The sequence below is a fragment of the Brassica napus genome, chromosome A1 (genome assembly GCF_020379485.1).
Source record: "Brassica napus cultivar Da-Ae chromosome A1, Da-Ae, whole genome shotgun sequence".
In the NCBI taxonomy this organism is placed as follows: domain Eukaryota; kingdom Viridiplantae; phylum Streptophyta; class Magnoliopsida; order Brassicales; family Brassicaceae; genus Brassica; species Brassica napus.
Window position 1 is genome coordinate 1421083 of NC_063434.1, and position 13155 is coordinate 1434237.

At 38.8% G+C, this 13155-nt stretch overlaps 6 protein-coding genes across 6 annotated transcripts; 4 read left to right on the plus strand and 2 right to left on the minus strand.

The window, feature by feature from the left end:
• The first annotated feature begins 1301 nt into the window (after positions 1-1301).
• LOC106348415 (cold shock domain-containing protein 3-like) lies at positions 1302-2615 on the plus strand. Its single transcript, XM_013788182.3, has one exon. It carries the CDS (start codon positions 1448-1450, stop codon positions 2282-2284), a length of 837 nt encoding a protein of 278 aa, XP_013643636.1. The 5' UTR covers positions 1302-1447; the 3' UTR covers positions 2285-2615.
• A 1529-nt stretch (positions 2616-4144) lies between these two features.
• Positions 4145-6148, plus strand: LOC106348260 (thaumatin-like protein 1). The gene is made up of 2 exons (XM_013788077.3): positions 4145-5088; positions 5672-6148. The coding sequence occupies exons 1-2, from the start codon at positions 4322-4324 to the stop codon at positions 5805-5807; spliced, it is 903 nt and encodes a 300-aa protein (XP_013643531.1). The 5' UTR covers positions 4145-4321; the 3' UTR covers positions 5808-6148.
• Positions 6149-6467: 319 nt separating this feature from the next.
• On the minus strand, positions 6468-8175 carry LOC106348177 (calmodulin-lysine N-methyltransferase). Its single transcript, XM_013787894.3, has 7 exons — positions 8017-8175; positions 7774-7933; positions 7610-7689; positions 7355-7415; positions 7157-7272; positions 6939-7074; positions 6468-6858 (listed from the first exon to the last, which is right to left on the minus strand). Exons 1-7 carry the CDS (start codon positions 8087-8089, stop codon positions 6567-6569), a joined length of 918 nt encoding a protein of 305 aa, XP_013643348.3. The 5' UTR covers positions 8090-8175; the 3' UTR covers positions 6468-6566.
• A 31-nt stretch (positions 8176-8206) lies between these two features.
• LOC106348086 lies at positions 8207-8932 on the plus strand. Its single transcript, XM_013787780.3, has 2 exons — positions 8207-8349; positions 8556-8932. Exons 1-2 carry the CDS (start codon positions 8332-8334, stop codon positions 8802-8804), a joined length of 267 nt encoding a protein of 88 aa, XP_013643234.1. The 5' UTR covers positions 8207-8331; the 3' UTR covers positions 8805-8932.
• Positions 8901-10537, minus strand: LOC106347996 (L-ascorbate peroxidase 5, peroxisomal). Its single transcript, XM_013787671.3, has 8 exons — positions 10338-10537; positions 10134-10258; positions 10014-10063; positions 9866-9931; positions 9665-9793; positions 9512-9591; positions 9322-9424; positions 8901-9236 (listed from the first exon to the last, which is right to left on the minus strand). The coding sequence occupies exons 1-8, from the start codon at positions 10448-10450 to the stop codon at positions 9060-9062; spliced, it is 843 nt and encodes a 280-aa protein (XP_013643125.2). The 5' UTR covers positions 10451-10537; the 3' UTR covers positions 8901-9059.
• A 311-nt stretch (positions 10538-10848) lies between these two features.
• On the plus strand, positions 10849-13131 carry LOC106347902 (rac-like GTP-binding protein ARAC6). Its single transcript, XM_013787557.3, has 6 exons — positions 10849-11505; positions 11598-11685; positions 11782-11955; positions 12494-12558; positions 12646-12711; positions 12805-13131. The coding sequence occupies exons 1-6, from the start codon at positions 11407-11409 to the stop codon at positions 12904-12906; spliced, it is 594 nt and encodes a 197-aa protein (XP_013643011.1). The 5' UTR covers positions 10849-11406; the 3' UTR covers positions 12907-13131.
• The last annotated feature ends 24 nt before the right edge of the window (positions 13132-13155 follow it).

Here is a 13155-nt window from a genome sequence, read left to right on the forward strand (position 1 = left end):
CGTTTAACTGAAAGACGTGCTCCAGTGTATTATATGTTCATATTCATTGTTACCACGATGTCTTCGTTTTGAATAGAAAGGTGTATTTTATTTATCTATATTTAGTTTCTATGAATAAACATAAATCAAACGAGGCAAAAACCCGCAGAACACTCTCAGTTCTATAAAATAAGAAAATATAATAATTATCAAGTTAGGCTCACTTTGTCTCCTTTTGGGACATATATCAAATGTTCGTTTTTCCTCTTTATTTGCTAGCATGTGTATATACAGAATTATAGATAACATAACCACGTGTGTTGTAAACTTGTAATATCTGTTATACAGGCTAAAATGAAGTGATGAATACATTATTTCATAAAAACCAAATCAAATTAATGAAGGATGATAAATCGAGGAATTTTTTTTTCTTGACAATAACTAGAAGTCTAGAACAATAATAGGATAAAAAGTAGGGGAATAAAATTACTGTCAATCAACCTTATATGTAATTTTATTGAATTTCTATGTAGTTCAACCTTTAAAAAACTCAAGAATATAAATACCAAACTTGTGAATATATATATTTTTGGAACAACTTGTGAATATAGATAGTTTTAAGTTATAAAAGCAATTCCAATAGGAGTTTTTCGACACAAGATTCTAAAAATATGAAGATAATTTGGGTTGAATTTTCTATAGTTTTTAGATACTCACAATTAAATATAAATATATATATAACTTTAGAACCTCATGTTGAAAAGCCCCCATTGCGGTTGCTCAAACATTCTTTGAAAATGAGAAACTCCTGGCCTCTGTTTAGCTTTTGTTGTTTTATGTACTCTATCGGTTTGGCCTTATTTTTGTTTGACCGTAGTTCTAGTTCGGTCTTGATCGGTTCTGTAAGGGATTGGCTGATGTTTTTTGGTTCTTCCATCCTTGGCTAGGTTTGTAGGCGCTGTTTGTGTAGTACTCCTACTAAAATTTATATGTTGAGTGGAAATCCATTGATGACATTAAAAAAAAAAAAGTTATAACCTTCGATGAAGCCACACACAACTTGTAGAAAAACCCAACTATGCCAACCTAATAAATGCATCTCTATAGGGGCCCAAATACAACCTATTTAGTCACATCATTAAAGACTTTAACAAACACACCCATATAGTTGATATATTTGTCCCAAACTAAAACCCATTTAGGCCCATCTAAGCAAAACTCTTGGGCCCCGTAAATAATCCAACTACAGGCCCGAAAGTTTAGTTTTAAAACCAAGGGTCACGATTAAGAGCTAAGGTGGACGCGTGCACACCCGATAACCAATGCCGATAGAGTAATTAGGGTTTCCTCTCTAATTAACTTTTTTTTTTTTGTCGGCTCTTTAAAACAGTCTCTCACCTCTCTATATATTAACGAAACACGCCGACGAATCTCTATCATCCCACAAACCCTAAATCAACTCAATCCGATGGCGCTAGAGAATCAATCGGCGGCGAGATTCACCGGAAAGGTGAATTGGTTCAACGACTCAAAGGGATTCGGTTTCATCACCCCCGACGACGGCACCACCGAGGAGCTTTTCGTCCACCAATCCTCCATCGTCTCCGAAGGCTACCGGAGCCTCGCCATCGACGATCTCGTCGAGTTCGAGATCGCTCAGGGAACCGACGGGAAGACCAAGGCCGTCGAGGTCACCGCTCCCGGCGGCGCTCCTTTGAAAAAGAAGGAGGCTAGCTCCCGCGGGAGAAGCGGCCGCGGCGGGGGTTGTTACAACTGCGGCGAGGCGGGGCATCTCGCGAAGGATTGCCGCGACGGCGGGGAGAGAGGAGCGTGTTACACGTGTGGTGATACTGGTCACTTGGCTAGGGATTGTGTTCAGAAACCTAGCGGTGAACGTGGAGGAGGACGTGGTGGTGGTTGTTACGAGTGTGGTGACATTGGTCACTTGGCTAGGGATTGTGTTAAGAAGTCTGGTGGTGAGCGTGTGAGCGGAGGAGTTTGCTATACGTGTGGTGGATCTGGTCACATGGCTAGGGAATGTCCGAGTAAGAGACAGTCTGGTGGTAGTGGTTGTTACGAGTGTGGTGGTGCTGGTCACTTGGCTAGGGATTGTGACAAGAGAGGTGGAGGAGGGAGAAGCTCTGGTGGTTGTTATGAATGTGGTGGTGCTGGTCATATGGCTCGTGATTGTGAGAAGAGAGGAAGTGGTGGTGGAGGAGGGAGAAGCTCTGGTGGTGGAGGTGGTGGCAAGTGCTACAAGTGTGGTGAAGGAGGTCACTTTGCAAGGGAGTGTTCTGTTGCTTGATTGCTTCCCTATTCAACAAAACAATAAGATGGAAGATGAATTTGAGTAATTAATTACTCTTCGTTTTTCGTTTTATTATCTTTTGCTGATGGGAATGATGATTTCGCCTGGTCCTTTTTGTGTGTTTTTTGAGTTTTTGGTATTATTATTATTATACAATCTTTAGCTAGATTTGGTTTCTGTTGTTTTTTTTTTGATGCGCTATATGACTTTGGTTGATTTTGCTTATGTCACTTTTGAGTTTAAGTGTTTTGTTCTTTTTGTTTCAGTTTATTGCTTTCTTTTGTACGGGATGAACTGAAAGTGAAACCCGAGTTTGGTTTGGTTGCCTTTTCATGTCCCACACAATCTTATTATCATTGTTTAGCTTATAGTACACTCATATATAAAAATCTAAACATCAGCCATGGCTAATTGTGTTAAAATCGTTGGAAGATTGGATCAAATAAACCAAAATCGTTGGAAGATTCACATCGCGTTTATCAGTGCCATGTTTATAGAGTTCTGGATCAAAATTTGATTATTCTCATGTTTCACAAAACGAGAACCATCCCACTTGACATGAAATCCTTGTAGACTTATGCAACATTTATCTAGTACATGACTCTTTGGAATCAACACAAGTTTTGTTTAGGATGATACATGTTCTAGCTTCATCTGAAGCACATATCATACAAAACGTAAACGTAAGTACAAACGCAAACAACAATCGAGGCCATAACCAGTCGGCTATTTGTGCTTCGACTATAGAGAAGAAAATCGAGTTGAATGAATTTGTATTGTAAGACAAATACATGACATCTAGCCCAAGTTGTAATATAATTGTTAAACATATTACCTACATAAGCACGAATAAGTTGTAACAATGAAAGAAGCATGAACCAACCAATTTGATATCTCCACATCAAACAACTAAAGCTTCGAATGTCGTTGACCCAACACCTTCTCTTTTCTTTTTAAAAACAATCTTGCAAAAGTCTTATCTAATGTTAGCCATTATGTCTTTTTCCCATAATAACTCAAAAATAAATAGTAATTGTATTCCTCTCCTGAACCTTTTATCCTATATTCCAAGTTTGAATACTAAAATTGAGAAAGACACGAAATATCAAACATCATTTTTTTGTCATCTTGTAATAATCATAGTTATTAATTAACAGTGACACAGCACAATTTGGGTGGCTAGTAGATAGATACTCGTAAGACCGTGTCCCTTGGAAGAGAGAAGAGGGCAGAAGAATCTAATCGTCACACACTACGTCTCCTCTTTCTATCATTTTCTGTTCACCGCCTCTTTTGTTCAATACATATTTAGATACTATTGAATGGATAAAATATAGATGAAAAAAAAAAGATACTATTGAATTCTTTTGTGAAAATAGCTATATATCTTATAAACATTTTCGTAAATTGTTCACCAGCGTCATACAAACGATGTCTGCTCATGTACATGTAAGGTGATTAGTCTACTGATGGGTAACCTACCGAACAAACAAAGTTATGGGTATGCTATGCTCTATCACAAACCAAACTTTTATATTAATAATCAAAAGGGACAAAGCTCTGCGTAGATCACCGACATCAATAAGACTGATCACAGCCATATGCAACCCATATTGGCATATATTGCACGACCCATATAAAAAAAATTACAAACAATATAAAAAATGTTTCCTGTGATTTAAAGTAGAATTGTTTCTTGCATATTTTACGTATAAAATATTACTAATAACGTGAACATGTACGGCACATTGGCCGACTAACATAGACAAAGGGGGCATGGAGTCACGTGAAAGGCCGACCTTTCTAAAAAATATCTTAAGCCCTTTAAAAGATTAATATCTCTCCATTCTCTTTCTCACTATAGGTTATAAATTCTATTTCCCGAAATATATATACACCAAGCCTACACATTTACACTCTTCAAACATCTCTCACCAGAGCAGAACACAGAGTCACCGGGAAGTGTCATCTTCGGCGGCGACACACAAACAAACAAAAGTTGATATATTTAGATTCTGGTGACTCTCTGCTCTAATGGGTCAATCTCAAAATCCTCTCTTTCTTTTTCTACTTCTTGTTCTAGTCTATGGCGTTTCCTCCACCACCTTCACCGTCGTTAACCAGTGCAGCTACACCGTGTGGCCTGGCCTTCTCTCCGGCGCAGGAACCGCTCCTTTACCCACAACCGGATTCTCTTTAAACCCGACCGAAACACGCGTCATACAGATCCCCGCCGCTTGGTCCGGCCGTATATGGGGCCGTACTCTCTGCACACAAGACGCAACCACCGGAAAATTCACCTGCGTCACCGGAGACTGCGGCTCCTCCGCCGTCGAGTGCTCCGGCTCCGGCGCCGCACCTCCAGCGACGCTAGCTGAGTTCACCTTAAACGGAGCCGGCGGTCTCGACTTCTACGACGTCAGCCTCGTCGACGGTTACAACATCCCTATGGCGATCGTGCCTCAAGGCGGCGGAGATGCGAGCGGCGTCGCTGGGAACTGCACCATCACTGGATGCGTTAAGGAGCTCAACGGCCCTTGTCCTGCTCAGCTGAAAGTGGCGGCGACGACGGGGAGTGATGGAGTGGCTTGCAAAAGCGCTTGCGAGGCGTTTGGGACGCCGGAGTATTGCTGTAGCGGCGCGTTTGCAACGCCGGACACGTGTAAGCCGAGCGAGTACTCGTTGTTTTTCAAAAACGCGTGTCCGAGAGCTTATAGTTATGCTTACGACGATGGAACAAGTACGTTTACTTGCGCCGGAGCTGATTACCTCATCACTTTCTGTCCTTCTCCTAACCCAAGGTAAATATATTTCATTATTTACTGCAAGTAAATAAAATTACTACAAAAGCTATGGTTGTTTTCAAGTGGAAACACGAATAAGAATATTTTACAAACAAATTGGTATTTTTTTTTTATAATTATAAGGTTTTGCTCCAATGATCGTTCAAATCAACTGAAGAAAAAAAAAAAAAAGTTTGGTTCAGATTCTTTTTGAAGAATTCCGGTTTCGATTTTTTAATCACATGAAATATTCCTATACTTTTTTGAATGTTGGCGATAAATAATGAGTCACTTTTTGTTTGTAACGTTTAATTTGAAGAAAGGTGAGGTCAAATCACCGTATAAAAATCATGAGACGTGTTTGTCATAATGCACCGTGTTGTTTTGTCAATTTGTGAAATGATGAGACAAGACGACATTTTCATTTTTCACCCGTTGCAATAATGATAATAAATAAAATATCTAATGTTCTCTGTTGTATGCATAGATTTTTTTTTTCTCATTCGAACGTCGGTGAACTGTGTGCCCATGTGTGGTCCGACACGGCTCTTTTGTTCATACAATAATTAATAATATTTGTATTTTTTGTAATTTGTCTCAGTGTGAAGAGTGCAAAGAAGGAAGGAGTACTTGAGCCTGAAGCCGTAAGCTACTCGTCCGCGTCGCCAACTCTATCTACCGCGTTTTCGGTTGGTGTTTTAGCTGTCGCGTTTTGGGCACTACAACGCGTTTGGTGATAGCTGTACTGTAACGTATGCGTAAGAGCTTTGATAACAACATCATTCGAGGTTTTCATCTAAGAGAAAGAAAAGATCATCAAATAAAAGACGACCAGAAGAAAGAGTTTGATTTGTGTGGGGATTCCAAAGTTGCTAAGGATGAATCTGTTTTTAGATTGATTAGTTATAGTAATAGTTATTCTTTAGAACTCTCATCTCTTATTAGTTTTCTCCGTTTTTTCTAAGACAAGATGTTGTCTTTACGGATTACGGTGTTCTGTAGTAGTAGACGCCGTCTGAAAATGTACGTTGAATAATCATGCAAATTTGGCGGTAATCACAGTTTTTAGCCAATAATATATTAAGATGTGTATATACAAACACTATTCAACTTACATTTCCATAGTGAGTCGGCGTTTTTCTTCCCTTTATCTCTTTTCTCATTTTCCAAACTATTGTGTAGAAAATGATAAACTAGAAATTCAGAAAAGGTTAATCTAGTTCATCAATGGCAGTACACTTGGTCTAAGAATCTTTAGCTTTGTATTATTTATATTGTTCCATATCTCTCCCCTTTAGATGAACGGCTTTCCCTAACTCGTGTATACTTGTTGTGGTGAGGACCTCTCTATAACTGAAAAAAAGAAAGATAAGAGAGCATCTTGCAGAGAGTCAAAAAGGTTTCAACTTTCAAATCCACCCACTTAAATATCATATCCCCTGAAGAAAACACACAGAATGTTAAACAAAGCCAAAGATGAAACAAACAGTCTTTGACTATTTATGATAATTAGTAATTTGAATAAGTAAAGGGTAACAGTGGCTCTTGTCATAACTAGGCCAAGATTCATCGTCTCCTTTCACAAGCGTCTCATGGCGCTTCCAAACTTGGTCATCGTATTTTTCAGTTAAGACGTAGTGTAAACCAATGTCTTCAATCTCCTTGAGGAACTTGTCTAAAGAGTCACCTCTCTTAGGACTGAAGAATAGTGCTTCAGAGGGTTCGTTGGCTTTGAGCAGCACCTTGATGATACTTGCAAGGTCCTTATGAAACTCCTTGAAGAAGGTACTGGTGAATAAATAAAAGGGCGACAAGAGGTGAGAGATATATTAATTATGATATAGCAATGAAAAAGCGAGGGAAGCTACCAATCGCTCGCAACTATGATGTCAAACGTGTTGGTCAACTCTGAGAGTTGATGCTGGTTCCAGTGAAACTCCATGGCTTTTACGCTTCTGTTGTTGCTAAACGCCATGGAGTTGGACTCTATGTTACGCTTAATATCTGGATGTTTAAGTACATCAATGAATCCAAGAAGACAACTCTTAAGGAAACAATATACACACACAAAAAGAAGGAAGGATACAATTGACTACTTGGGGGTTTCCATCTGAGATGACCACTTCTGATGCTTCAGTTGTAGCAGCAATAACTAAACCGGCTAAACCGTACCCGGATCCAAGCTCAATGACTCTTTTACCTCTGCATCATCCCAATGATCCAAATAAAATTGTAAAAGAATAAGAAGGTATGAGAACACAATCTTAGTACTCAAGTCAGAAACCTGAAGCGATCTGGCTGAGACATGCAAAAGTAAGCTAGAACTTCTTCTGAGGGCCACTGACCTATATAAGAACGACAGTAACTTAACTCAAAGCCACTCAATGTGTTTTGATATGATGATGCCAAAAAGCAGAGCAGAGATATTATTCACATAAGTTTCTACCTAATCAAAACTAAGATTAAAATTACACAACTCATGCTAATGTGAGCATAATAACACAAAAGAGACAACCAGAGAGAAGAATGAAGAACTTACAGACAAGTCCTGTGTTATCAATGTTGTGTCGATTAGATATCTCAAAGTCATTGAGATCACTGCAATTATCCACTCTTTGTCTGCAACAATTTCATAGAAAATCTTTTTTAAGAGTGGTAAATCTATAGAACCAGCTGTAAGATTGTTTCATTGGAAGTACTAACGTAAGATAGAGTTTGGGAGAAGGAGGAATGGGAATTGTGTAGCAAACGCATGCTTCCCGAGAATCTTCCAAAGCAGAAGCCACCAACTGACAGGGAATCAAGTTAAAACCTTGAGTTGCTTTCCTTGAAACCCGCTTGATCTCAGCTTGAGATTGAGAATCTGAGTTAAAATTTTTGAGAGATGATCCGTTCGTTAGCTATGAGATGGATGAGGAGAGAAGAAGAAGAAGAAGAGTCATTCACCAGATCTATTGATCAGAGCTTTGCGAAGGATTCTCCATCTAAGAGATGAAGAAGACGAAGAAGTGGGATCCATAGGAAGAATCGTTATCGCTTCCCCTCCTCCGCCGGCAAATTTTTTTATTACAGAACTAATCAGCAAACAAGACGACAACTGTTTCCCTCAAGTGTAACAGAAGTGTTTTCACATGCTCTGCCGTTTTTATTCACCCGTCGTTTTAGGGTGAGAAAAACAGCGTGATGTTTAATTTTTAATTTTTTTTAATCCCCGACAGAGCAGGAACGCGAAACAGAGCAATCCACGCTTCTTCTTACACCATGAAAGATGATTACGAGGTGCGTCTTTGATCTGATTTTTTTCAAATTCAGATTTGGGATTTCGATTTTCAGATTATTAAAAGCTAAGAGTTTCCTCGCTTTGCCTATTTAATCCTCTCTCTTTACATAAAAATCGGAGCTTTAGGGTTGTTAGATTGCAAAGTTCTTTACTTTTGGTTAATCGTCTATTGAGAAAACATTGATATGATGAAGTCTTGTTATAGGTTGATGAGAAGAAACAAGCAGCAGCTGATGTATTGTTTAGTTACTCCAAGTTTGCTATGGCCTGCATCGGTAACCAGACTCGTCCTACCGACATGAGGCTGCATCTCATGAAGGAGATCTCGGGATTGCCAACTTCTCTGAAAAGAAGAGAACCTTCTAGAGCTGCAACTTCTCCTGATCCACTTGGTGAATCCTCCAGCTCCGGTACCGCCAGGCTTGATAAAGTTGATAGTTTCAGAGCTCTTTGATACTAAGTTTTTCATTTAATAATCTCCACCTTAGATAACAACTCTTGGTTTTGCCCCCAATGATAATGTTTATGCTCTTATGTATTTGTGTGACTCTGACTAATAAATGTTATGATATTTATTCTGTTCATATAAAATCTCCTTAGATATTAGGAGGCTATATGTTTAAAACAACAATTTTATTGCATTTCATTCAATTTAACATTTTGTAAAGATTTTTTCTGTTAGCCCTTTTGAGCATCTGTAGAAACTTCATCATTTGCCTAGTCTCCTTACTTCATAGCATATGGTAAAGACGACAGCAGCTGCAGCAACAGCGATTCCAACTGCTTGCTGTGTCACTGTTGGAAGAGTTCTTCTTGGTAGATTGCATCCTAGCTCTGAGAGTTTCTTGTGTGAGATTGCGTAATCTCTGAAGAACACATCCTCGTCCTGACATATGATATACGCATTATCATTATACATTTTACTATGTTGATGAAACTAAAAAAAAGTCATCAGTGTAATTGTACTGAACCTTTGCATACAGCTTCACATAAGGTTCGAACTTGGGGTCACCAAGTAGAGCCTTGTCGGTTTTAAGTTGCAGCAGTTCTGGAGTTTCCCCATTTAGAAGCTCTCTGATAACATCACGGCATTAAAAGACAGACAATGTAAGTTTCAGAACTCTCTCTCTCGCTCTAATTTTGGTGTTTTTGTTGGCTTACATAAAATAAGAGTTGTCGAACTTGAGAGGATCTCGCGTCCAAGGACCTTCGAAATCTGATCTCTCCTTATGCGCACGCCCCTATAATACAAAAAACAGCAAATCAAGTTGGTTCATTGTAGCATCTTTAGTGACTTTAGAGGAGAGTTAGTACCAGAGTGTGGCCGCCAGAGAGAGCTACAATGTCTTTATCCGTTAGACCCATACGAGAGAAGAGAGTTCTTAGATGCGAGGCACCTTGATTCGGATCAGGAAGATCTCCTTCATCTGCTGACTCAGCATCCTGGTAAATCAAATGGATCTATTATAATATGATTCTATATCCTTTAGAGGATAAGAGTGTAAGTGTTATTACCTTACGGCCTGGAGTAAAATGGATTGCAGGGCCACCTGTAACTTCAACTGCAACAACTCCTGCGAGCTGAGAGTTCAAAAAACAAAGAATCTCTTCAAACACATCCCCTCAATAAAAAGGATGAAAAGCTTTTTTGATGAGTTTTTACTTGGTAAAGGTCTGCGTAAGAGACACGTGGATGCTTAGCTTTTACTTCCTCTGGAAACCATAAACCAAAGTGTTCATTAAATCAAACCAAAGATGAAGATAAAAGGCTATGGAAACTGACCGCAGAAGGCGACTGCTTTCTCGAGACCTTTGTTATGGGGACGGTTAAGCTCGTCCTTGAACCTGATAGATCCATTGGGACCTCCACTTTTCTTATTGGCATCATATGTTCCCGCGTCATGCCATCTATATTTTGTTTGGAAACATTTGAATATAAAGACAAATGGAGAATAATGATTAGGAGAGAGAGAGAGGGAGAGGATACGCAAGACGGAGCATAATGGGAGCACAGTTTCGGGAAGAGATGAGAGCTCGAAGGTCCCTACGAGTCTTCTCAATCTCTTTGAGGTACTCTGCATCCACATTCACCACTGCCATTTTGTCAGACTTTGAAAGTGCAAATCAACAAGGAAGAATAGAATTAAAAGAATGACTATGAACGAGGAACAAGATTGATCAGTTATATATAATAAGATTGAAGAAAGAGTCTATAGGAGAAGAATATCTTGTCAGGTGGAGAAAGCAAAGTATGTTTTGGGATGAACCCGTTTGCTAATCTTCGCATATGTTCTTTCATTTATGAAAATATATCTATCTACGTATGTTTGTTAACATAAAAACATATTATGTATTTGAGTCTATTTGTTTATAAAGATTGATAGAAAAATAACAGCACGATACATATTAGGCATTTGAGTAGTAAGCAAGATACATGATGAACATTATGTTGCGTACGAGAGATGGTTTGGTCTTACTCTTCGAGGTCGATCTAAGATGCGAGTCTCTATTTTAATTGTTGGGTTAAGTGTTTGGGTCTATTGGACCAATGGGCTTAAGCTAACGGTTCTAACTGAACAATGTGCTTTTAAAATTTTCGGACAAAGCAAATGTTGCATAAACATTTACAGTATGAAGGAGAAGAAAAAGGAGGCAAAAGAATAGGATGGGGAAGGTTAATGGCAGAGAGTAGTCTTCCATTTAACAAACGCTTCAATGGCAATTATTTGCGGCAAATCACTTTCTCTTTCTCTCTTTGTCGATCCAAATCATCGTCCTCACGTTTTTGTTAACAAACCAAAACAAACAGCATCATCTTCATCCTCCTTTGATTTTTTCATTTAGCGTTTCCTCATATTCACTTACATTGTCTAGGCTTTTGTTTATGCTGGAGATGGTGGTTAATTGAATGTAAATGGTAGAGGATTCGGAGGAATTGGATTCGTGTTGTGAGGTGGTTCCTCCTCAGGCTTAGTTAGATCTGAGGTTGCATTTTGAAAACGTTTACCCTTTCGTTTTTTGTACTGTGTCATCATCATTACGTGTGGCTTTGAGCAATGAGCGCGTCAAGGTTCATAAAGTGCGTCACGGTTGGTGATGGAGCTGTCGGTAAAACATGTCTGCTCATTTCTTACACCAGCAACACCTTTCCCACGGTATATTAATCTCTTACATTTCTTCTTCCTTTCAACTGTTATGTAATAAACTCAAAACCTTTCTGACTGAAAGCATATTTTCAATGGAACAGGACTATGTCCCAACTGTTTTCGATAACTTTAGTGCCAATGTGGTTGTTAACGGAGCCACGGTCAATCTTGGTTTGTGGGATACTGCAGGTAAATATGAATGATGACCACCCATTTCAGCATCGAGCTTTTTGTAGTTGCAGCAGCTATTGATTTATATATCAATTAATATAATTTGTTTTACAGGGCAGGAGGACTATAACAGATTAAGACCTTTGAGTTACCGTGGCGCTGATGTTTTCATTCTAGCCTTCTCTCTCATTAGTAAGGCTAGTTATGAGAATGTCTCCAAGAAGTGGATCCCAGAGCTGCAGCACTATGCTCCTGGTGTCCCCATCGTCCTTGTTGGAACCAAACTTGGTAAACTTACTCTTGCATTTGCTTTTATGCATTTTGTCTATTTCTAATTTCTAATTTCCATTTCCGAGACAATAGGCACCTACATGTATATGCCTATCTTCTTAAGTCGCTCTGATTTATATGGCATGCGTGTATGTGACTACACATTTTCTTGGTTCTGGTTCAAATTTGTACAAATGTTCAAGATGGATCGTTTAAGTGAAACAGAAGCTAGTTTTCATAGCATATCATTGGTCAACATGTTTTTTTCTTGTGAAACCATATGCTATAACCTCTTCAAACCTTTTAGTTACCTACATTTAGAAAGGCTTAGGCCTTTAAACATCATTTTCCAATCAAATGGATAATGTATAGCAAGTACTATCTCCTGAAGAGGCACTTGCAAGAGCTTCAGTGAAGGCTCGGTTGTAGCTCATAATAATTTTCCATACTGTTTCGACTATAGACTCCTTTTATTTGCTGCATTTGAATCTTTGGTATCTGCAACTTGATACTTGGTCTTTGCCCTTTTTGATTATTTAACCTTGTTTTCCATCAGATCTTCGGGATGACAAACAGTTTTTTGTCGACCATCCTGGTGCCGTCCCTATTACCACTGCTCAGGTATGAATACTTTCATTTCCTCTGTGCATTTTTCCCAGTTTTACAAAAAAAAAAACCGTTAACCATTTGCCTGGCTCTGCATTAAAGGGAGAGGAGCTCAAGAAGCTAATTGAAGCGCCTGCTTACATCGAGTGCAGTTCAAAATCACAAGAGGTAAGTTATAGTAAAGAAATCTTATGAACCATTTTTTTTTTCAATGTTGGCTCCCATATTTCTGATGAAAAACCATGTGAATATAAACTACAGAACGTGAAGGGAGTCTTTGATGCAGCTATCAGAGTGGTCCTTCAACCTCCAAAGCAGAAGAAAAAGAAGAACAAAGCTCAAAAGGCTTGCTCCATTTTGTAAGAAGCTCGATGACAGCGTCGTTAAGAAAGTATTTGCGTTTTCATTTTTTTGTTTTCTTCTTTTCAGTGTTCATTGCGAATGCTGTCTCTTAGTTCCTTAAAAAAAAACGATTTGTATCGAGTTTAATTCAACTTATGTTTCAATTGATAGTGGAGAGAGCTAATATTGGGGTAGTAGCCTATCTTCCATCTCTTCCATTCTAATTGATATGTTCAACGTGATGATGCAAATGTAATCCAATCTTGAAAA